Source organism: Ceratotherium simum, chromosome 3, assembly GCF_057802395.1.
Source record: "Ceratotherium simum simum isolate JZ-2026a chromosome 3, ASM5780239v1, whole genome shotgun sequence".
Taxonomy (NCBI): domain Eukaryota; kingdom Metazoa; phylum Chordata; class Mammalia; order Perissodactyla; family Rhinocerotidae; genus Ceratotherium; species Ceratotherium simum.
In genome coordinates this window covers 41,045,791-41,071,736 of record NC_141902.1, presented here as the reverse complement: position 1 = coordinate 41,071,736, position 25,946 = coordinate 41,045,791, and the positions used below count along the sequence as shown (strand labels likewise).

The window sequence follows — 25,946 nt, the reverse complement described above, 5'->3', positions numbered from 1 at the left end:
CCATGAGAACAGAAACCTGGTCTATCTTATCCACTACAGTATTCTTACTACCTAGAACAATGCTGGGCACCTACGAAGCATTCAATATCTGTTAAATAAACTAGCACTACAGTAAACAGCCCTAGAGTAAAAATTTCTGCCATTCTAGTTTAGCTTAGCTTAAAATGAATTCTAAATTTACTCAAATTTTAGTGTTAAAATGTAACTATTTGCATTACACAAGTGTGATATGTATATATGTTATCAGAATCAGCAAAATAGTGAAAACAAGTTTAATTTTTAATTTATTAGAACCCAGTAAGAGATGATTTTAAAAGCAGAGTTTCCATCAAATTAACACTTAATTCAGGGCAAAAATACATTTAAAAAACCTAAATCTTAAGGCAGAAGTAAAACATTATAAAACCAGCATTTCTAATACAGACTGTAGAATGTCAGAATTTTAAGAGATTCACATAGAATTTATAGCACTAAAATGTTAATACAGTCAAAATATTATCAATTGGTCCAAGATTTCTCAGTTTATAAAATGTCTAGACTGCTAATGGAAGAAATTTTGCTATGTAAGTAATAGTTACCAAAAAATGAAGTAATTGTTTTTATGACAAAGGAACTAAGGCAAGAAATTTCTTGGTTTTCATTTGTAAAGATTTTATAGCATTATAGTATTACTAGGAGTATTTTTTAGATTTATCTTCCCATCCTAATGCCCAAAAGTGTGCATTAATTCCCTTTAACTCCATTTTAAAAAATTCTGTGAACTATCATACCTATTCACTGTGGGCCTAACTCTACTGATAGCAAAGGCATGAATTGTTTACTTTGATATGGTAGAAAAAACAATTTTAGTAAATCACTACATCTTTTCCTGGTCGCTAAATAATTTCAAACTGAAGTCTAAGAATTTTTGCACCTCCAATAAGTGAACAACCTATTTTTTTACGTCTATACATTTGAATTTTGATTAGAACCTGAGTACAGGGGGGAAAAAAAGCATTTCATGTTTATGTGCAATTAACAGTAGCCCTTCTGAAAAAGAGCATTAACAACCTTAAATTTTTCCTTATGATCAAAACCTTTTATTTTGGGGGAGGGGGGTAAGATTTAAAAGTGCTTTAAATCAGAAAACAAGAATTAGCTAGCTTACATATTCTACTAAACAGTGTCAAAAAAGACAAATGCATTTAAAATAATTTTGTAAGTCTAGCAAATAAGAGGTTTATGGGTTCTTAACTAACATATTAAGTAATTACAAAGATTCTTCATCTTTATTACAAACTTTTAAGCTATTTTAATAAAATGGCTATAGACCTCACTGTACTTCTATTTATCTGTGCATTAATAAAAATCTGTTAAAACTCCTTATTTAGTACTTCTGAAAAAGTCTAGTCAAATAAGATCACTAAAACTACCAGAAAAGCTTTGAAATACTGATTGCAGATTCATTTCAAAGTTGATTTAGCCTCTTTCAGAATCTGGCATTTAATCATGAATATCTTCACCAACTTGAGCTCTGAAAATACAAAATTTTAGCCAGTGCTGGTTATAGTTAAACAGTACTGGAATTATGTGAAAAAATAAAAATATATTGTCCATCATGCATTTCATAATTTCATGAACTAAGTAAGGTATAACTCATAAATATTGTTATGTCTTTGCAGGTTATCTCAATTTCCATCAGGCCTCAGCTGAAAGATTATCTCCAAAACACATCAGCACTCATGTAAAATAAAAGGAGTAGAGAGGTGATTTTGCACACATGCTGCCCAGTGTTTGGCTTCCAGGTTCTCCTCTTTTATATAACTATTCTAGGTATAACTCCTTGAAGAGCACGAGATGAGGGGTAGATAGAACAGAAGACCTGTTGGGCTAAGAAGAATATATTAGTATATAAAAAGTTTTTCCATTGAATAACTGTTCTCACTGTGGTTATGCTATGTGCAACATACAAACTGTACAACTTTTTCCTGTTTGTCCGTTTGTGGAAAGAATTAGGCTCAATAAAATGTAAAATATACATTAGTTTGCTTTAAATGCAAAGATTAAAGTTTTGCTTATTTTGTTTTTGGCTCAACTGTATCATAACCAAAAAAGTCTCTGCTTTGATAATACAATATGAAAAAGTTCACATATGTACATGGGTACATTCTTTCATTAAAATTTTTCCTTAAATCTATCTCAATGTATCTTTACAACTGATATAACTGATCTTTACAACAAAAGTCAAAAACGACAAAGTAGAAATGATTCCATTATACAGCACTTTAGGTTTTCTGAAGTTTTCCTTTAGGACTTAAAGGACATCATTGAAACGTTGCTTTCCATAGTCTGCAGGATCCATTTGAAGTTCTCGTTCTTCATCATCTGTAAGGGAGATAATTATGTATCAAGAATATTATTTTTAAAATCACTTGCAGAAATCCAATTAAATGTCTCCTTTTTTTCTCAGTCTTAAGGTAGTTTTCTGCTTGTTATTTTACACCGTCTGCAAATAGTGTTCTATTTCTTAGTTGCTTGTCTAAAGAGCAAAAAGTCTGTAACTATTTTGGAAGATTACTTAATTTTAACAAATCTTTTGATATTTGATAGGAAGGATGGAAGGAAGAGAGAAAGAAATAGGTAGAGCTAAATATATATAGCTAGCAAAACTTTAGGAGCCCACTAACATTGAGGAGTTAATCCTTTTATATAAATATATTATTTATATACAGATGAAGGTTAGTCCTTTAAAGCTTTGGTTAAAACGGTTTTATGTACATTTTTATGCCTTTAAAAACCAAATTTTTTTCTAATTATAAAATTAATCCATAGTCATCATGTAAAAATTAGAAAATAATAGATAGGAAAATAAAAGTTACTCATAATCCCAACATTTAGCATGTTAGTGAATTTCTTTGCTTCTCTGCTAAGAGCTTACCAGTAACTTCCTAAATGGAGTATACTAACCAAAACTTAACCTTTTCTTTACCAAAAAGAAAAAAATTATTACATAATATTGTTAGTAAGATCTAAAATCACTTTGAGTAGCTATATTAAGCAACCCCATATGGCACTTTGGAGTTTGACTTATTTGGCTATTGACAGGTTTTCCAACTCCTTCTTGGTTATCAGCTGTCACTTCACATCACTGTCAGTTTATCTGCCAATAGCAATCTTTCTCTTTTTTTCTAATTTTGCTACAAACTACAGGTTTTGAAATAAGACTGTTCAGAGTATTAAAATTATGTTATTTTGTAATGTATATAAATGTTGAATCAATATGTTGTACACTTGAAACTAATATAATATTGCATGTCAATTATACTTCAATTAAAAAATTATATTAGAACAAGAATGAAATTTTTTTTTTTTTTTAAGATATAGATCTCAGGGGGACCTGGCTCAACATTTTTTTTTTTTGAGGAAGATTGGCCCTGAGCTAACACCTGTTGCCAATTTTCCTCTTTTTTTCTTTTTTCTCCCCAAAGCCCCCAGTACATAGTTGTGTATCCCAGTTGTAGGTCCTTCTAGTTCTTCCACGTGGGATGCTGCCTCAGCATGGCTTGATGAGCAGTGAGTAGGTCCACGCCCAGGATCCAAGCTGGCGAACCCTGGGCCGCCAAAGCGGAGTGCAGGAACTTAACTGCTGCGCCACCAGGCCGGCCCCCAAAAAGTACTTTAATCAGATTCTAAGAGTGTCCGTTTTAAGTACATGGCTTTTAATGACATCTTTTGGCTCCTCCACAGCCTTAAAAAGTGACTTTTCTTACTTTTTGGTTCACAGTTACAATTACCCAATAGCTTAGTTTTGGACAGATTGAGGTGTTACTATCATAACTGTCTGGAAATATAATTTTATATAATTTAAAGAGAAATATACATTGGAATCCAAATTCACATGACTACCATAGCTTTCTGAAATCTATTCTTTTAGGTTTGATAGGTTTTCCACTCTCAGCTTCTTTAGGATAACCTGTGGTAAAATTTTGTTCAAAAAGATGCCATGTGGTGTATGTATTATGTATTAACTTTCCACAATGATGTGTTCTTATTTCTTCTTTGCATTTATTCATAAAAAATGCCAAACAAACCAACTTTCTCTTTCCTTTCAATAACGTTCCTGTCAAACTTTTAGAAATTCTCATTTAGAATTGCAGGCAACCACTTTGCATCATATTCTAACAAACTTATCTCATATCTTTAATAGTGTAATGCACTGGGTATGATAACCCCAAATCTGTTATGTGTAAAGGCTGAAATTATATCCATAATCATACTTGTATTTTGAAAATATGCTAATTAATCCCTTATCAAAGAACTCTGTACTTACAAAAATTATCTTTGGTTTTAAAAAGGAAAATAATCACTGGCACCTCTCCAAAAAGCTCTCCTTAGGATCCATGCCATGAGACCTCACCTTATGACTATAAACACATCTTTCAGGACTTTAGTAATTAAATGAAGACTTAATCACCATGGAACAGTGGAAAAAGCTACCATACAAAGGAGACTTTCTAGAAATTTAACACGAAAGTTACTGAAAGGAAAAAATACTGTTACTTTTTGGGATTTTTAAATGAATAATTATAAAGAGAAAACAAAATAAGAGCAAAGGTCTAGGAATAGAAAAACTGAATTCTAGTCCTGGCTCAGGCACTTAACAAACACGATCTAGTTCCAAAACCTCTTTGGACCTCTACCTTCTCAGTAGAATAGGGATAACAACTGTTTTTCCTGCCTCGAAATAAAATAACGCATATGAACGCAGTCTGTACTTCCAAAGTCCTCTATAAATACAAGGAGGAGTTTGTTGGTTTTATTATTTTATGCTTTTTAGCAAAGTTTTTAATGTAGTGCCTTCGCATTGTTTTTCAGAATTTCATAGGACTTTTGTAATATTGCATTTTTCTTACATTGAGCTATCATTTTCATTAACTAGAGTCCATTGTCAATGTGGCTATTCTAACCAGAATTCCAGTTTCTACCAACAGCCTCTTTGCATTTATCTGCAAAGTACAATGAAATTACCTAACCAAATCTGATATAGAATAACAGATAACCACTGAATATAACTATATGAACTAATATTTTATTTCATTTTACAAAGCAGCAAAATCTATAAATAGCTCATCAATGTAAAATGACTAGTAAAGGAAATATAATACAAAGACATACATAATTTATTAAATAATTCCTAAATTCCCTCTGAAGTCAAGAAAGGACCACCTCCATAAAGAAAGCTCTACCAAGCAAGAACTTCTTGGGGCAATAGTGCAATGAGGCTCCACTAAATTGTACAAATTAATCCATAGGCCAAAGTTCAATTATCCTCCAAAGCAGGCAATCCAGAAAAAAAATTCTAGATTTGCTTTTACTTTTTTTTACTATTTGCTTTTACTTACTTTTACTATTTTATTCAACAAACACTTATATAGTGCTTACAGTATGAAAGACCCTGTTTTAAGTGCTGAACAAATATTTAAATCATATAATCCACATAACAACTATTGAATTAGGAAACTATATTTATCCCTATTTTACAGATGAGGAAATTGAGGTATAGAGGTTAGGTAATTCACAAGGTCACCAAGCTAGTAAGTGGTGGAGCTAGGATTCATATCCAGACAGTCTGGCTCCAGAATCCAGGCACTTAAGCACTATGCTAAGCTTCCTTCCATAGATCTACTTAGTAATATGCATGTCATATTCTATTAAACGAACTTGGAACTTCTATGGGATTAAAGATAAGAGTAAAGAGAATTTGTAAACATCCATCTCCTTATTACAATAAAGAATGAATTAATAGATATATCCATCAAACCTATAGTGTTTCTAGAGTTAATCTTTTAGCTACTCTTTTCACTGAGTCATTAAAAGAAGCCAGTAAAAAATTTTTTACACCAATATCAATAAAATAATATTTCTTTTAGGATGTTTCAGGAAACCAGGAATTAAAAATCAAAATAAACCAGGATTGCAAACACAGGAAAAATAGACTTCACTTAATTCTACAAGAAAACACTCTGTAGGTAGTGCTGACCCAAATGATCAATACATACGAACAGGTGTCAGAGATAAAGCTGGAATCCTTCAGCTCCCTATTGGCAGAGATGCTACCAAAGCCTGCATTTCATAATCCAGAATTTCGGAAACCAAAGCCAGAGTGTGCTTAGCTAAACCCAGCACACTCAGTCCTGCAGCTGGAATCTCTAATCCTAGGGACCCGACAGCTTGAGAAAAAATACTAGAGAGAGCAGAGAAGAGCCCCTACTGCTAGAACCTTAATAGTGCTTCTGAAGTGCATGCTTCAATGTTTGATATCTCTGGCTACAGTCTCAATGGTGGCAGTAAAGTTGCTACTTTCTTTCCTGGGTTTGGAGGAAGATGTTTCAGACATGCTGAAATCTGAAACATATTTTCCCATAATACTTGCGTTATATATAGTGATTCCACTGCGAACGTGACCACAGAATTTTAGAACTGAGAAGGATCATCTATTCTACTTCAACACTCTCACATTATAGATGCAGAAATTGTGGCCCAGAGAGTTTAAGTGACTTGAAAAGCAATACACAGCTGGTCTCCTAACTCTGGCTAATGTTTTCTTCCACTCTATTCTACTGCCTTCTTTGGCTACAAGAGCAAACTGGGAACCCAACCATTATTTCTGCATTGAAACTATCAAGAAATGCTTTTAAATTCCAAATATTCTAACTTAAACATTTGGAATCCAAATTGTTGACAAGGTAGGGAACAGCCATAATTCCCCCTCCCCGCTTTTTGGACAATTAATACTACACCTAAAGAATCCCTGAAAATATGTTTTAAATTATTTGGGTCTCTAGTATTCCTTTTTAGTCAGTTCGCCCAAACTTATACCTCTTTATTTGCTGGAGCTGATGTTCTTGCATCTTTCTGTTCCCTATGATAAGGAAGTCCCCTAGCCAGCTGCCCTATCTTACTGCTACTATCATCTAGTGAACCCCAAAATAGGACAAAAATGTTAAAGGGCAACCCCCAGCTCAAGTAAGATTCACTTGCAAATGAAGAAACCCCAAAATTTAACAATCTCCTCTCTACTTCACTGAGGATATCATCTTAGGTCATTTTCATATATTCCTTAGAATCAGTGGATTTATTTTCTTGTGAAAGGAAAGGCAGAGCAGCACGAGGGTACTGGGGACCTAAAGTGGAAAGCGGCAATGACAATTGGGGCTGGGAAAGGGTACAGGAAAGAGAGAGAGAAGGCACTGAAGATAAATGTACCTACCATGGATAAAAACCATAAAAATATTAAACTGAAATTTTGTGATAAAGGTCATCAACTTTAAGATAGCCAAAATATAAGAAATTATTTTCAATTATGGTTGAAATTAATTGCTCTAATAAAAACCTCAAAATTATCCAATGAGATGATAGAAGCCCTTATGAAAGAAAACTAGAGAATGTTTAAAGTGTAAACCAAGCAATAAGACCAGAAGTTAAAGGGTTATTACCCTAGTCACAGTTGTAAGAATAAAAGCTCAATGAGAAAAGCATAAAATTATCAGTTACAACATTTACTGAGGGCTCTATGTGTGCTAAGTACTATGGTGGGGGAGAATATGAAGGCAAGAAAAGATACAAACAAAATAGAAGGCAAAATAAATGAAAAGTCCTGCCCTCCAAAAGCTTACAATCTAATTGGTGATATGATATACATGCATGAAAAAAGCCTTAAAACAATGTTATAAATAATTGCAAAAATATAACCCAAGCAAATCACAAAAGCAATAAGAAAAAAATCATAAAATGGATGAAAAATGGATGAGATTATAGAAAAGGTGACTATAATTTATTCAACAGTACCAAAAAGTTTTTGAGAAGTTAACATTAAGTTAATCATTAACATTCCCTTATATAACTCCTAGCATTTATTAATCTTTTTCTATTCCCAATAACCATTCTTCTAAAACTAGAATGTACTATCAAAACAATGCCTAGGTGGAAGTCAAAGTCTCTAGTTTCCCTTTTTCTAACTATATAGTATTCTAGGACAACTATATTTTCTTCTGAGTTCGATAAAAACAATTCTTGTCACGAAGCTAAATAAAATTTAATTACCTTAAAAAGAGTTAAAGAAGAAATCAAGACAGATTACATTGAAAAATATTTCATGCATCATATTATAAAATCTAATATATCACACATTAAGTTTATAATCAACTTTTATAGAAAAGAGAAAAAGCTCCACAAATACTACTAAATGATATAAGCAGGCAGAAAACAGGCCAAAAAACTTACAATAAAGCAACATACTCTGATATGCATGCATGGATAGGGCTGCATGCACACAGGCAGATTCTGAACTTTTACTAAGTTAAAAGCTCAGTAGTGACCCAGTTAACACAGGAAAATATGTTGAATCTGTGTATTAAACATAAAACAGACAAATCTTCACAAACTGATTGCTAAATATAAATTTAAGCCTCTCAGAAAAAATTTCAAAAACAGCCTTCCTATGCTGAATCAGCAGTGAGATAATCTTATCTTCAGTGTGGAGGAGACCATTCCCTTTGTGCCTTCCTTTTTGAGAAAAAGGCTGTCTGGTCAATATTTGTACCTAGAATAATGAATTGCTTTCAGATGAGAAATTGGAAAAGAATTATTTTCTAGGAATATTTGCCTTAGGTAAAGTCTAGAGCCATTTTAAACAATTTAATTCTAAAATTTCTGAAGATTCTGAATTTCAAATTGTAACTATATCAATAATACATATAACTAAAAATGAAAATAATTAAAATAACTTATTTATAGAACTGCACAGAACCTCTTTGTGTTAAGATTGTACTGCTACTAATAAGTGGGGAAAATTCTACACAAATTCAACCAAAATACTTAGAGGTGGGTTTCACGGTCACAGCATGGAGGCCAGGCCCACGCTCACCTTGGACGTCTTCCTCTCCACCATCACCATCTTCTTCCTCATTGTAAGCCAGCTCAGCCTGCTTGTCTGCCTCATACTCACCTACGTTACCATCATCCCCATTATAATCCGCCAGTTTAGAGCCATGCTGCGGATCAACAGGGGATTCATTCTCATCAAAGAATCGGCCTGTGAAGTAGGTAGAGGATTAATTCAAGGGTAAAGAGAGAAGAAAAGAAGGGACCTATACTGGAGGCAGACCAGAAAGTAGACAAGTGAAACCTGGCAACTTTCAGGGTACTGGTTATAAAAAAGATACATTTTGTGAAGGTTATCCAAGACAAAAAGAAATAAGAATGAAGACTGAAAATAACTTTTATTTAAGAATTTCTGTTTTGTGTTGATTTTAGTACTTGCTACTTAAGGTCTGAACGTTTTCTTAAAGGGCACCATTTTCAGGATTTTTTCCTAACAACCAAGGACTTCTCTGATATAAATATTTGTTCAATTTAACACTTTAGGAGAATAAATAATTTTATTAGTAGATACAATACATATTTGAAATTTGTAGTCATTTATTACTTTATGAAATACTACTTTCCATGAGTAATTTTCATAACTTTTTTTTTTAATAAAAATAAACAAGTACTACATATGCTAGTGTCTTCTTGGATACTAAGACAAACTAACACACCTGAGGGCAATCTCAAGTTCCTTCAGTAATAGTGATTCACTATAACCATGAATTTCCAAAAGGGATGGCAGAGAGAGTAACCTGTCAAAATCCCTAGTGATATGTGTTTTGAAAAGACATCCCAAGTAATTTTGATTTATTCTTTTCCATTTCCTAAATTAGAGTTTTAAAAGTCAGTGGTAGAGAAAGCTTAAGAAAGTTGACCTACATTAGGCTGTTAAATTGCACACATTTATAACAATTAGAAATTAAAAGGAAGGGCCAGCCCCGTGGCTTAGCGGTTAAGTGCGCGCGCTCCGCTACTGGCGGCCCAGGGTTCGGATCCCGGGTGCGCACCCACGCACCACTTCTCCGGCCATGCTGAGGCCACGTCCCACATACAGCAACTAGAAGGATGTGCAACTATGACATACAACTATCTGCTGGGGCTTTGGGGGGAAAATAAATAAATAAAATTAAAAAAAAAAAAGAAATTAAAAGGAAGAGCAATAGACACAACACCTACTGTAGACAGCTATTCAACAACTAGACATTGAAAATAAACATGTTAGGCACACTAAGCTCTGACTCACAAATACAAGTTAAACTCTACTTTGACATTAAATTTAAGTAGTAGAGAAGTAAATTTTATTCCAATCCCTAAAATATGAATAGCATTAACTTACTGATGATATAAGAATTTAAGATTTTTAAAAATTATCAAAACTTTCTGTGATAGGTCTAAAATTTTTGGAATTATATTTTAAAAATTTACATTGCAATGAAACATTCAGGAAAAAAATCAACAACTTCTTTTGTTTGGAAAGAAATATTAAGTACAAATGGAAAGAATTATGGAGGTATTGGTCAATTCTACAGATGCCTCACCATATCATCGGGTCAACATATTTTTAATTGCTGGGCAAAGAGTCAATCAGGAAAATAGTTAAAGAACAAATCACACTTACATAGGTTTTTAAAGGGGTAGGGAATTTACAATAGGAGACTGAAGTAATTGGGGCCAATAAAAAGAGCATCAGGTCATCTTAAATCTATTCAAGAATAAGGTTGAGTATGTACAATAAATAAATAAATGGAAAAGTTGATCAAATAGAGTCAGATAAAATAAATGGATATACAAGAGTTAAAAAGGAAAAACAGTAACAAAAGAAGAATAGGTAGGCTATTTGTGAGAAAGACGTCCCCTCTCCTAATGATAGTAATACAAAACAAAACATTTTGGTGGCTTTTATTATTACCTCTTTCTCTAATGATAAAATAAATGATGCCAATGTAAGTAGGAAAAAGTGAGATTTATAGAAAGCTATATTTTCTTTTTCTTAATATTCCATATTTACTATGGACAAAATACCTAGAGGAGTTAAACTATCTTTATGTAATGTGAAACTGCTATTTTAAATACATAAACACTTTAATATGGTAGTTACCAGTGAGTTTCTCAAAGTACAATATTTCCTCCAAGAAAACTTTTCCATTTTTTAACAGTTATGAAATATAGAAGACAAAAAAATTAGCCTAAAAAAGTTATTGTAAAATATAGTTAATTAACTAATATTATCAGACATGGCATATTAACCAAAGAAATGGTCCGCCTGTACCTGTTATAATTTTCCAACAGAACAATTTATAAAATTTCTTTTCTTTTCTTTTCATGTGTTTGATGATCTGACTAGCCTGAATTCAGTCATAAAATTTTAATACTACAATAATAGTGACAGAGATAATCAGAAAATCAATAACAAGAATGGATGAACACACAACTGTCCTTTGTTAAATAGTAATTTGTGCTATCATATACACAGAATTTTCATCTTTGGAGAAAAAGCTAACCCTTAATAGTGGGGTTTCCAACACCATGATAGACAACAAGCGAGCTAAAAACAGAGCCAACTACACTAAGTTGCCAGTGAAGTTGGGGACATCAGACAAACTCCACATTAAACAGTGAATGAATATGACAATATAAATAAAAATGCTGATCAATATAACAGACTGCTAAATTATATAATTGTCAGGCAACATATTTGCAAAAAGAGTTATACAAGGGAGAAATCAGTGTGGGTTACAGCAAGGGAAGGTTTCAAAGAAGAGGCAAATACATTGGATCATGACAGAGAAGGAAAGAAGCATTCAAAGAATAGGTAAGAATGAAGATGGAGTACTTAGGAGAGTAAAGAGATTCATTTGACTGGATTTATATTAGAAAGTGGAAAGAGGAAGTTTGGACAAGCAAATTGGGAATAATTATGGAAGACCTTTAAAGTTAAAGATTTTAAAAGGTCTCCTATATCTACTTCACAAGGTCATTGTTAGAATGAATGACAAAGTATATGAAAGTATTTACAATGTTCTTTCACCCATCCATCCAACAAAGATTCACTGACACATGTGATAGGTATTGTGCTAGGCACCATGATACAAAAATAAACTTAGCATTTCCATCTCTGATTACTCAGTGTAGTAAAGAAGACGAATTATAAAGTGATGCTATGTGTGCTGTAACACAATGATCGAGAAAGTGACCTCTGAACATGGAGACTGTTGCTACCACTAGTTTCTATTTGATAGAGAAGTCTGAACTTTTATGTAACAGGCAATAGGCAGTTGTCATGATTTCTTTTAAGCTCTCTGAGAACAGGAATCTAAACTGCCTTATGTATCACAGCATCTCCAGCGTCTATTCAGGCAAGAAGCTATGAGGACTTAGACTAGGAATATATCAGAAAAAATGTTAGGAATAGGTGAATCAAACACATTTAAAAATGACAAACTGAATATGTGGCACAATGGAGTGGAAAGAGTCAAAGGATGATTCTATAATCCTAGCCTGGAAACTAAAAATAGTGGTGTCTATACCCAGCAACAATTGGGAAGGTATGGGAAAGCAAATTTTGCTTTAGGTATACTGAGCTTAGGGCTACAGTAAGATAGCCAAATGAAAATATTTTATAGACACATGGAAATATGGAGCTAGACTCTAGGTGCAAGGTGAGGGCGAGATGTGTAGATTTAAGACTCATAAATGATGATAAGTTAAACTATGAGAAGATAATTTCTCTGAGGAAATAAATATTTACAGAAAACAGTTATAAGTCAAAGGAGTGATCTTGGGGAATGACTAAATTTAAGAAGGGAAAACAGAAGTAACGACGGTAAAGTTATCACATGATGATATATCTGTGGTGTTTCAACAGAAAGTAAATATTAGACTTCATTTCTGAAGCATTTTACAACTATTTAAAGATTTTTAATTCAGTTGTGCCCTCAATAACCACAATGTTAAAGCTGTGCCCAACTAGGGGAGTAATATAGTAATTATATTTAGTTTGGATCCCCAAATTTCCTTATATTGTAGCAAAATTCAATTGTGGACTAGAATATTATTTTTACCCTGGTGGCTGGTTGAAAATGACTAACTTAGAGTCTATCAGTAACAAGTTAGCTTCATCCCAACAGTTTAAACATGAGAATATGAAGAAAGAAGCAACATACACACTAGCTATTGAAAGTCTTTGGGCAGCATCAAGCTGGAAAAATAAATCATAACAGATCGTTGATACAATTTTCAGTTCACTTTAAACAATATAATAGAATTTCATATAGAATTATAGATATTCTGTAAAACACCTTAAACATCAGACTGCAAACTTCGAAACTCAGTAGAAAATGAAAGGATAATGACAAATAACTATAACTTTTCTCAATCTCAAAAAGGCATTTCAGTCAAGAGAACAAGATCCAATATTTTAATTTTGTACTATTTTTTTTTTTAATTTTTTGTTTATTGCAGTAACATTGGTTTATAACATTGTAAAAATTTCAGGTGTACATCATTGTACTTCTATTTCTGCATAGATTACATCATGTTCTAATTTTGTACTATTGATCAAACCAAGATAAATCACTTTTTTGCTTCATTGGCTCAAGGTTCATTTATGAGTTTCAATTTCTCAACTATTCTATTAAAAAGAGGTTTATATTTTTCATGTCATTCTTTTAATATATTACCACTATTATAAACAAAACGAATCAGCCTGAGTTGGTTGTAATAACTCTAGAGAGAAAGAAAAGGAAATTTTACCCTAAAGGAGGAAACCTCTTTTTCCAGCTTTTATCTAATGTTAGCATTTCTTTTGTACCATTCATTTGGCAATTAACACATTCAACTGATTCTTGCATTATTCAATTAAACACCTACAGTTTTGACTACTTCAAGTATCTCTGAGGGTCCATGATACGTGATAACTTATAATTTGCTGAGACACCAGTTAGAGTCATGAGTGTTGGGAGGGAGGGGTATGCAAACTGCGACAAAAATGTTAACTGCAGGCTTTCCTCACAGAACAATATATAGGGAAAACTAATGACTGGCTTTTAAACTGTTTACCTTGATTTCATTATCACGAACATATTGGTGCAAAAAGACCAGACATTTTGCATCTCAAGGTATAGGACCGGCATATAGTAGGCACAGGAAGGAATCTGTTAATTGACTGGACTTATAGAAGGTAAAGAGAAACGGAGGAAACAAAAGAAGCATGGTACCTAAAAATTATGGCTAAAAGCATCTGACCAATCTGACCATCCCCCTCACTTCCAACACAAAGAGGTTCAATTGCTCTTTCCCCTTCTTTATATAATCCACAAACTGCCTTTTTTTTTTTCTTAAAACTAATTCTATGGGAGGAAGGGAGAAGGGAAGGGAAGCACACAATTTGATTTGCTTCAAAGTCAAATACTGTTCTTTCCTCTCCATTTTACCCTCCACCAAACCTACTGGACTAGTACCAGCACAGGATAAAGGAGCCTGAGGTGGGAAGAAATTTGTTAAATTTTTTTTTTTTTTTTGGTGAGGAAGATCAGTCCTCAGCTAACATCCATGCCAATCCTCCTCGTTTTGCTGAGGAAGACTGGCCCTGGGCTAACATCTGTGCCTATCTTCCTCCACTTTATATGGGACGCCGCCACAGCATGGCCTGACAAGCAGTACGTCAGTGTGTGCCCAGGATCCGAACCCCGGCCGCCAGCAGCAGAGCGTGTGCACTTAACCGCTACGCCAGGGGGCCGGCCCCAGAAATTTGTTAATTTTTGAAGAAGTAATACTAGGCACACATCACATATGTATGACAACTACATTAATCTTATGTACATTAAATACTTGGATACTCCACTTCAATTTCAGGACTCAAATATTCTTTAACGTTCAAAGAATAAACAAAGCTATAATGTAATTGATTAACAAATTTTTGTATGCCAAACTTGATTGCCTTTCTGCATCTATATCAAGAAAAAATGTCATCTCAAGACAATATTGTTGTGTATTGAAGAATGGAGCAAACCATTTCTTCAAATATTTCACGAAAATTTTTCTTTTTAATGTAGCACTATGATTTACATTTTATAAAAGTTTAACAGAATTTTTCTATTTTTTATTATTAAATATTTTCAGATATGTAGAGAAGTATAGAGAATATAATATCCATGTTCCCACCATTCAGAGCCTTGTCAAATGTTAACATTCTTTGCCATATTTGTTTCAGAACTTTTAAACACATAAAACATTACAGATACAACTCAAGTTCCCTGGGTACCTCCTCTCCCTAGCATTCTCCTCCTACCCCAACGGTAACCTCTATCTTAAATCGAGTGTTAAGCATCCCCATGAAGGTTTATGTATTCATTAACAAATAGTATTGATTCACAGGCCTTTAAACATTATATATATGGCTTCTGGGCAGGAAAGAGTTAACTCAGCATGCCTGGGTTGCTCAAACCCTGTACATTCCAAAGAAAGGCTTGTCTTCAGGACTGGTCCTTGGCTGGATCCTGGGAGATAACTTTTGGACCCTTGGAATGTTCTGCCTTTTGTGTTTTTGTATGCCTGAGGCTTTGGGCCATGCTATACCAGTATGATTGGATAAATTTCTCCTAACAAAGTGATCTATGGTGAATATGTGTTTTTGCTAGGTGGAGTGGAGGAGGGCTGGAGTGTGAAAGCTGAGCTGCTCCTGTTTTCCTCTAGACGTTTTATTAGCTTTAAATTTTAAATCTATAATTTATCTTGAATTTAATTCTGTGTATTGTGTGAGGTAGAGGAGCCATGGTAAATATTCTTCCCTTTGGCTATTCAATTGACCCAGTACTGTTTACTGAAAAGACTATCCTTTCTTCTATTGCATTGTAGTATCAACTTTGTCATAAATCAAGAGACCATATACGTGTGGTCAGTTTCTGGATTGTCTATTCTGTTTCATTTGTCCACCTGTCCATTCTTGTGCCAATATGACACTGTGTTACTTACTCTATCAATAATAGTTTTATAGTAAGTCTCAATATCTGGCAATGAAAGTTGTTTTGTTCTTCTTATAGATTGTCTTGGCTATTCTTAGTCCTTTGCATTTCCATACAAATTTTAGAGTCAGCTTATCAATTTCTACCAAAAAGAAGAAAGAAAAAAACTTTGCTAGGATTATGAATGGGATAGTATTGAAATTCTAGATCAATCTGAGAAGAACTGACATCTTTAAAACATGAAACCTTCCAATCTATCAACATGGATTTATTTATATATTATCTAATTTCTATTAATAATATTTTGTAGTTATAGAGGTCCTTGTGAATATTTTGTTAGATTTTTTTCAAGGATGTGACGTATTTCAGGCTATTAAGATAGTTTCTTTTTAAAAATTTCACTTTATATGTTTGTTGCTGACATATAGAAATATTAATTTTTTAATATTAACCTTGTATCTAATAACTTTGCTAAATACATTTAATAGTTTGTAGAATGTTTTGAGTTTTCTACATACAAAATCATGTCCATAAATAACATCAGTTTATCAGTTTTACTTCTTCTTTTCCAATCTCTATACTGTTTATTTCCTTCTCTTGTACTTCATTGCATTGACTAGGACCTACAATGAAAGGCTGAATACAAGTGACGATGGTGGTTATCCTAGTCTTCTTCTGGACTTCAGGGGGAAAGTTTTTGATAGTTCACCATTAAGTATGATGTTCGTTATAGGATTTTTGTAGTTACTCTATCAGATTAAGGAAATTACCTTCTAATCCCAGTTTGCTTAGTTTGTCATGTTTCATGAATACATGCTGAATTTCCTCAAATGCTTTCTTTGCGTCTATTGAGATGACTATTTGATTTTTCTCATATATTTTGATAATGTGGTGAATTACATAGACTGCTTTTCAAATATTTAATAACCTTGCATTTTCAGAATAAACTTAACATGATCATCATGTACATCATTTTTATCTATCTCTGGACTTGATTTGCTAATATTCTATTCAACATTTTACATGAGAGGGACTGTCTGGTAATTTTCCTTTCACATAATATCCTTAGTTTTGCTATCCAACTTATGCTGGCTTCATAAAATGAGTTGCGAAGTTTTTCCTCCTTTTCAATTCTCCGGAAGAGTTCATGTTAGATTGGTTATATTTCTTCCTTAACTGTTTGGAAGAATTCACCAGTGAAATAATTTGGACATGAAAATTTCGTTAAGAGAAGGTTTTAAATTACAGATTCAATACCTTAAATAGACATGAAATTATTCAGATTTTCAATATCTTCTTGTCAGTTTTGTATAGAGGTGTTTTTCTAGGATATTGTCCGTTTCTTCTAAATTTTCAAATGTTTTGGCACTAATTCATAGTATCTCACTAAATATCCACTAATATTGTTATTTGTAGGATCTATATTGATGTTCTCTTTGTTTCATTCTTGATATTGGTAATTTGCGCCATCTCTGCCTGTCTTGATCTGTACTAGAGGTCTTATTTTCACTAGTCTTTTCAAAGAATCAATTGATGGTTTTGTTGATTTCATTGTTAATTTCATACAGCATTCCTGAATTTAGTAATCTAGCTAAACTCTCATTACTTCTAGCAGTGTCTCTTTCTGGGTGTAGTGAGACTTCTGATTACCCATTCAACTTATTTAACGGTTATTGGTTTATTCAGGTTTTCAAATATTCTTGAGTCAATTTTGGTAATTAATCTTCCAGAAAATTATCCATTTAAGTTTTCAAATTTATTGTCGAAGTTTTTAATAATATTTTCTTGTGATTTATAGTTATACCTGTTGTTCTGAATATTATTTATTTTATCTTTTCTATTTTTCTTCATTAGTATTACTAGAGGTTTGTTTATCTTGGTTTTTTTTGCTCCTGTCTATTCTTTATTTTCCATTTCACTTATGACTGCTCTCGTCTTCATTTTTTCTTCTCTCTACATTCTTTAGGTTTCCTCTGTTATTCTTTTTCTCCCTCTTTCTCTGAAACCAGATTGTTTGGGTTCTAACCTTGACTCAACCATTTACTAGCTAAGTAATCTTGGTGGGTTCTAACCCTGACTCAGCTGTTTACTCAGCTATTACTATTAAATAATCTTGGAAGTGTTATGAAACTTCTTTATGTTTGTTTACAGTCTATAAAATGAAATAATGACAGTATCTACACATGAGTTGATGAGTTTATACATACAAACATTTTAGAACAGCAACTGGCACATACTAACTTCTCCAATGTTAGCTATTATTAGTATCATCATCACTAGTAGTAGTAGTAGTAAGACTACTACCACCACTATTATTATTACTACTGCTCTTTTCAGGTTGAATTCAATTCATTTAATTTTTAGGGTTTTTTTTCCTTAATGCTTTTGAGGCCATAAATTTAGCTGTAAATACTACTTTGGATGTATCCCTCACATTTTGATGTGTGGAACTTATATTATTGTTCAGTTCTGTAAATTTTGAAATGCCCATTATAAATCCCCCCCCAAGAAGTTATCAAGAATTGACTTTTTTAAGTGTATAATATAGGGGTTTTAAAATACTATTAATGACATAAATTGCTTGAAATTTATTGACTCCCTGTGACCTAGTATCCAGCTGATTTCTGTTATTGCTCCGTGTGTACTTGAAAAATGTTTATTTTCTCTTTATTAAGTGTAGGGATCTGTGTATACTTATATATATTTGAATAAAATTGATAATTTTTGCTTTAAAATTTCCATAGTCTTAGTGATTTATAAGTTTTGTTAGAACTATATTAAAATCTTTCATATTATGTAGTTTTCAATTACTCCTTGAAATTGTGTCAGCTTTTCGTCTTGCTATTTTTAGATATGGATTTCCTCTTTTTAGTTGATTCTTCCTCTTGTTATTATGGAGTATCCTTTAATTTTTCTTTTTTCCTTAAAATCTATTTTGTCACTTGTTAATACTTTACATCAGCTTTCTTTTGATTAGTTTTCACCAAGTAACATCTTTTTTTTTTTACATATGATAAAATACACATTACATAAAATTTACCATCTTAACCATTTGTAAGTGTACAGTTCAGTGGCATTAAATACATTAACACTGTTGTGCAACCACACCACCATCCACATCCAGAACTTTTTTCATCTTCCCAAACTGAAAATATTGATTAAATATTAACTCCATCCCCCCGCCCAGCTCCTGGCAACCAGCATTCTACTTTCTGTCTCTACGAATTTGAGTACTCTAGGTACCTCATATAAGTGGAATCATAACAGTATTTATCTTATTGAAATTGGCTTATTTCACTTAGCACGATGCCCTCAAGGTTCATCCATGTGTCAGAATTTCCTTCCTTTTTAAGGCTTAATAATATTCCATTGCACACATACACCACATTTTGTTTATCCATTCATTCATCAATGAACACTTGGGTTGCTTCCAACTTCTGGCTACTGTGAATAATGCTGTTATAAACATGGGTCTACAAATATCTGTTCAAGTATCTGTTTTCAGTTCTTTTGGGTATATACCCAGAAGTGAGAAATATCTTCTATAGTCCTTTTATTTTCACATTTTCTATGTATGTGCGTTTAAGATTTAGTTGTAAACACTACATAGCTGGATTCTGTTTTTGTATCCTTTTATCATCTGTCTTTTAATAGATAACTTTAATCTGTTGATATTTATTGTGGTTTTTGTAGCAGCTGAGCTTATTTCTTTGATTTTACTGTTTATACTCCCTTCTTTAAATTTCCTTCTTCCTTTCTTTCAATATTATCTCCCTTTGCCACTCGACCCACTGTTGGATGGAAGCAGCACACTCAATTTCTATTCTTTTAGTGATCACTCTTAATTTTAAACAAATACTTCATAAATTTTTCTAACAAAATTTCAAAGCATTCAGTATTTCTGTCCTCTTTCTGAACAGGACATGGACCTTTTCACTTTACCCTTGAACATCCTTTCTATCTTTTATTATTAATTGCTATTGTTTTTGCTGTCTTAACACAAAAATAGTTTTCTTAAGTCAGTAACTAAATGTACCAATAGCTTTGATCAATTTGAGTTCCACTTCTTTGTAACTGTTACTATCTCTCTTCAATTTTCTTTTTACTAAAGAATAACCTTTACTCTTCCTTCATTGAGGGTCTATGAGAGGTAAACTCAGTCTTGTGTAACTGAATATGTCTTCATTTTGTCCTTGTTGTCCTCATTAGCTGGTATAACATTCTATGTTGGTAGTTATTTTCCACTCATCACGTTCAAGATATTATTCCATTACCTTTTGGCATTTTATTTGCTGATGAAAAATCTGCTGTCAATATAGTTGTCATTCCTTGGAAACAATCTATATTTTCTGGTATCATTTAAGATTTTTTCCTTCATTTTTGGATACTTGGAAGTTTTCCTACAATGCAACTTTCCTACAAAGCAAAGACTTTCCTCATTTATCCTACTTGACACTCAGCAGGCACATTTGATCTGAGAACTCAAGTCTTTCTTCAATTGCAGAAAATTCTGAACTCTTCTTCAAAATTCTTTTCAAGTATTATCTACCATTTCCTCCACTGTCTACCCCATACTCCTGTTAAACACACATACATCTTCTGTCTCTCTTAACATCTCTGTCATATATATATATGATATATATTTGTCTCTATATCTAAATGTCTATCTCTTTGTCTCTCTGTGCTACATTCCTGGTGAATATCTCAGTATAAGCTTCCAAATCACTTATTTTAGTCAACTACATTCATGGTCTACTATCTCATACACAGATTTTTTATTTCACTGATTATTCATTTCTAATATGTATAATTGGTTTTTATATCTGTCTGTTTTTGTTTTATTTCTGCCTCTTTGAGCACCCTTAAACATATTTAGTTTTTAGCAGACTGTTACATAAATTTATTTTCATGTTTCCATTGTTGATATGTTGGCTATCTCTCTTAGCATTAAAATTTTTCATATGTTTTGGAGTTTTGGTTTGTTGACAAATTTTCAGTGTGTGGGGGTATTTGCTTTTTCTTTTTCCCTCTCTGTGTTCACCTTTATTATCCAGTCATTTCAAAGATGCTTTCACCCAGTTTCCCAGTCTAGGATGAGATTTTATAATCACATTTCAGAGTTTCTATTCCATCATGCTACTGGGGATACTACAGATTCAGTATAGAATCAATGATGGTGTGGTTTAGTGCATGGTCACAAGGCTACATCTGTTAAGTTCCTATCTCCATAAGCCTTCAGGTTGCTAAACATTGTAGTCCATGATGGCAGTTAGCAATAGCTCTGTTTTCTGCTTCCTCTGCCAAGGGAGATGGGGCAATAATCAGCTCCTAGCTTTAAGCAATAAGCCTGGCTTCTATTTTTTTTTTTTTTTTTTTTTTTTAAGATTTTATTTATTTTATTTTTTTCCCCCCCAAGCCCCAGTAGATGGTTGTATGTCATAGCTGCACATCCTTCTAGTTGCTGTATGTGGGACTCGGCCTCAGGATGGATGGAGAAGTGGTGCCTCGATGCGCACCCGGGATCCGAACCCAGGCCACCAGCATTGCAGCGCGCGCACTTAACCACCAAGCCACAGGGCCGGCCCCCTGGCTTCTATTTTATGTGGTACCATTTTATTCTGGTTGCTCTTAAGAGCCAAATTCCTGGAAATCTGCATTTCCAGACCTGGAGCCTAAAAGGTCCAATCATTCAATTCCTTTCATCATCTTGTATTTCTCTTTCATTTCTTAACCACAGAAACGTTTAGCATATTTCTGAGATTATGAATATTGTTTTAGTTCTCTCTTTTACATTTTGTCTATCGTTTTGTGTGTGAGCAGAGTGGATATGTCAAAGGTGAACTAACTAAGCCATCTGGACCAGAGGTTGAAAAATACTTTAAAAAAAATCCATATATAAAAGAAAAGCATGTACTCTCTGATACACTGGCTTGTGTCACCAATGTTGTTCAGGAGAATCCTTAACCACAGTTAAATAAATGAATCCCTGCTGCTACTCACCCTGGAGCATGTTATACAGAAAAGCACATACAAGAAGCGGCTTGATCAACAATCACCACCTACTGTTTGGAGTAACTGCCCTTGTAAACTGCCCTTTCAGTATGGGGCTGACATTTGAAATGAACTGTTTTCTCTATTCAAGCCATCTAAATATACAAGGTAAGTCCCTCCTAATTGGCAAACAGGTGGGCCGTCCATGGATTCTCAATTTCAACTACTTTGGAGGATGTCTGACTATTTCTTTGAAGTATGCCTCCAGGATACTTTGAAGTATCCCCTAAACTATATTTTGTGTCACCATATACCCTACATTCTACATTTTATTTTATTTTTTATTTTTTTAAATCATTTTTTTTTTTAAACTTTATTTGTTTATTTTTCCCCCCAAAGCCCCAGTAGATAGTTGTATGTCATAGTTCCACATCCTTCTAGTTGCTGTATGTGGGACACGGCCCCAGCATGGCCCGAGAAGCGGTGCGTCAGTGTGCGCCCAGGATCCGAACCCGAGCCGCCAGCAGCGGAATGCGCACACTTAACCGCTAAGCCACAGGGCCGGCCCTCTACATTTTAAATTAAACCAAATATATCTTCCAAATATGGCAAAACATGCCAAGAAATTATCTAGCCATTTTTGTATGATGTGGCAATACAAAATAAATTTACAAAAATATGCATATCTTTATATAAATATAAATATGATATATTAAGCTATAAAACAAAAATACTAAATTTAAAACTGCCAGAATATTAGTGGTGTTCATTGTATAAAGCCTGAGATTTTTCTCCCCATATCTAGTAGTCAGTGTTTTCAATGAAATTTTCAACTCGTTCTAACAGCATATCATTTTATACCTACAGAATCAAGTGCTTTTATATTCATTACCTATTTATACTTCTGCTATCATTTGTACTTGTTGATCTCTCCATATACCTTTGGTCTCTAGGTGAAGTAAAATCATTTGAAGATATGGACTGAGATTATATCTGCCTGTCTCCATGATGCAAAAGCAGTCAAGCAGGACAGAAAAAGAGGTTCCTTTACACACTCAAGACTCATTCTTCCTATTCCCACTTCATATTTTTCTTTTATCAACAAAGCCTCATTATGAAAATAGTGTTCAGCCTCTGGCATTTTTAATGTAGTATCTTTTCTCTCAAGATCAAAATTTCCCCATTTACCATTTTTCAATATCACTTCTCAGTCTGATGCTTCTTACTTGCTAAATTTCAGTCAATACTTCCCTCTCCAGCTCAGTCTAACCACTTTTCTATACTGCCATGGATTCCAAATAGCTAGGCCCCTGCTCTGGATCAACTACAAAGTTTCTCTTCTGCATTCTGGTGGTACAGAAAGGGGCCACAAACTCGAATGGCTACAAGCATCAGACAAGAAAGATAAATGGATATATTATGTCAGAGTGGGGTTATAAGAAATGAGACAGGGCAAGTTTTGTTCTAAAGAGAAGTCATAATCAGTTCCAGTGATTATGTCAAACATTCTGATTTAAGAGAATCTAGATACTGGGAATTTTATGTGAAATCTCTTGATTTTTAAATGTTGTAACTATTTCAGATTTTTAAAAATCACTGTGTGGACCAAACAAAACTCATATGTTGTCTGCATGTGGCCATGGGTCACTAGTTTTCAATCTCTGCAAAAGATTATTTTTGCTATTTAACAAAGTTTCAGAAACAAAACACATAGATCTAGCCTAACACAAAATCACTTTCTTCAAATTCAACTAGAGCCTGGCCGTTCCTATAAGCCTTAATCTCCCTAATGAACAAATAGGCTTATCCCTCATCTGCTATTCCAAGTGTTTTCTTTTACCTATATTGAATACAGATGGAAAAATGAAGTTAACAATTAAAACTATAGCGAAAAAAAAGCCCTTAATGCTTCTTCATGAAAAAAAAAATCAGAATAAAATGGCAAAATATTCTTAAAAGACAGTAGAAACGGATATAAAGTAGAATATAAAAACTTAAGGTACACTACCAAACAACAGAGGAAAAATTGTGGTTATAAATGGATAGTGTTTTGCCTGATAGGCACTCAATAAAGTTTAAGAGTATATATTAATAAGAAAGAAAAGTGTGAAGAATTAAGTATCTACCTAAAAACTTAAAAAGGGAATAAAGTGACAAGTCACAAGTAGCAAAGAATAAAGTATAAGACATATTGGAAATTAAAAAAGGGCAAAATTAGTAGTTAGGTTTTTGAAAAATAAAGATTGAAACAATTGATAAATTACAATTTAAAAAAGAGAGACTATAAAAGTTTCAGGACTAAGAATTTTAGAATAAAGAAATTAAAAGTAGATAAATTCTAATAATTGTATATTAATATAATTTATGACCAAGTAATCATTTTGATTGTATGACTATCTACAGATATACAAAATTCCAAAATGGATGCAATAAGTTTAACAAATATTTAACAAATGCTTACTATGTACATGTGAAGCTGGGAAAATAAAAAGCATAAGACACAGTTCCTGCCCTTGTGGAGTTATTACTTTAATAGAGAAGACAGATATATAAACAGTTGCAGAATTAAGGACACACTACCCAACATTGCTGATTCTTTAATGTTTTATTTTCCAGATTTAAGGAAACCTTTTTCTCTTTTCTCTTAAGCTATCTCTAACTTACAGCAATTTGGTAAAGTATACTTTTGTGAATAAAGATGAAACAATTACTTTTTCTCCCTACCTGATCCCTCCAGAGTTCAGAAACTCTTAGTGAGTAATCTTACTTTCATGCAATATAGTTATTTGGATAAGTTCAATAAGATACTGTTCTCCTTGCAATAGGACACATTTGGAAACTCTGGTTGTATTACCAAGGCTCTGACTAGAATGTCATATTTGGAATGATGCATAAAATCAGATATGACCAGACAGCTTTATGGAACTAAGGTTGACTTTAAAGAGTCAATACTTGTAAAGTCCCTGTTGGAAAAACCAGCCTACATCTGGTGTACAGCGTTGCCAGCCTTATAGGTGAGTAAGGAAGGTCACTTCCCGGCAGGCTCAGGAACCTCAGGATATCTTGGGAAACTCAAGAAAAGAGGAATTCACATAAGTCTATTAGGTATTACAGGAAAAATCTGATGGTGAATTCTTGGCTTCACTTCCTAGCCTCCAGGGGCTTTTAAAAGTGCAATCTGAGGGGCGGGCCCCATGGTGTAGTGGTTAAGTCTGGCAGGCTCCACTTCAGTGGCCAAGGTTTGCAGGTTCAGATCTTGGGCGCAGACCTACACCACTCATCAAGCCATGGTGTGGCAGCAACCCACATACAAAAAATAGAGGAAGCTTGGCACAGATGTTAGCTCAGGGCTAATCTTCCTCAAGCAAAAAAAAAAAAAAGAGAGGACGATTGGCAACAGATGTTAGCTCAGAGCGCATATTCCTCAAAAAAACACAAAAAGTCCAATCTGAGATTCCTTATGAAGAGTTCCAGCAAAAGCAAACTCAAAAGACCTATGCAGTCAATCACTATTCTTGCTGTACTTATATAAATAATCAGACCAAGTTTAATGAGACTAGACTTGTTTTGCAAAGTCTTACAAGAAATAATAGACAAATAGAGAGAAAAATGATGCTTCAATAGAAAACTATAGCACACCTTTGTGGGTATTAAATTCTAGTACTATTCATTGTCTTTAAGATTTTGTTATCTACCTGAAAACTAGACTGGATCCTGAATCCTTCTAGTTTTCTCAAATATCTGGTTACAACTCTCCAAATTAAAGTTTCCAATTTTTCTCCCACCCTTCTGACTTTGAATCACTAAAAATTAAAACTGCCCTTTTCCCAAAGCCCTGCAAACTGAAGCTGGACAATTTGATATAAACTTCAGAGAAATCACCACAACAGCTCATGTACGGACCACTTTTGTGCCTGTTGCTGCATGGGCGACTTACCAAGTTCACCAGAACACCTGATGACATCACCAGAGACATTCAAAGCGTAAACCAGGAAAATTTGTCATATTGCCAGTGCCTGTCCTCCTTCCATCTGAAGATGTTTTGAGTCCAAAATCTAGAAAATCTTCTCGACTGACTGCCTTCTG

General features: G+C 33.5%; 1 protein-coding gene across 2 annotated transcripts in view; it reads right to left on the bottom strand.

Annotated features, from left to right (window-relative positions):
* Positions 1 to 266: 266 nt before the first annotated feature.
* The window catches only part of GOLM2 (golgi membrane protein 2), a 110,939-nt gene continuing 85,259 nt past the window's right edge, over positions 267 to 25,946 (bottom strand). Inside the window, exons 9-10 of one of the 2 annotated variants that reach the window (XM_004421506.3) lie at positions 8,906 to 9,073; positions 267 to 2,364 (exon numbers count right to left, since the gene is read on the bottom strand). In XM_004421506.3, coding sequence (XP_004421563.1) covers positions 2,294 to 2,364; positions 8,906 to 9,073 — 239 coding nt within the window. In that variant the 3' untranslated portion in view covers positions 267 to 2,293. The remainder of the gene's footprint in view (positions 2,365 to 8,905; positions 9,074 to 25,946) is intronic. The other variant, XM_004421507.3, reaches the window with a different exon arrangement.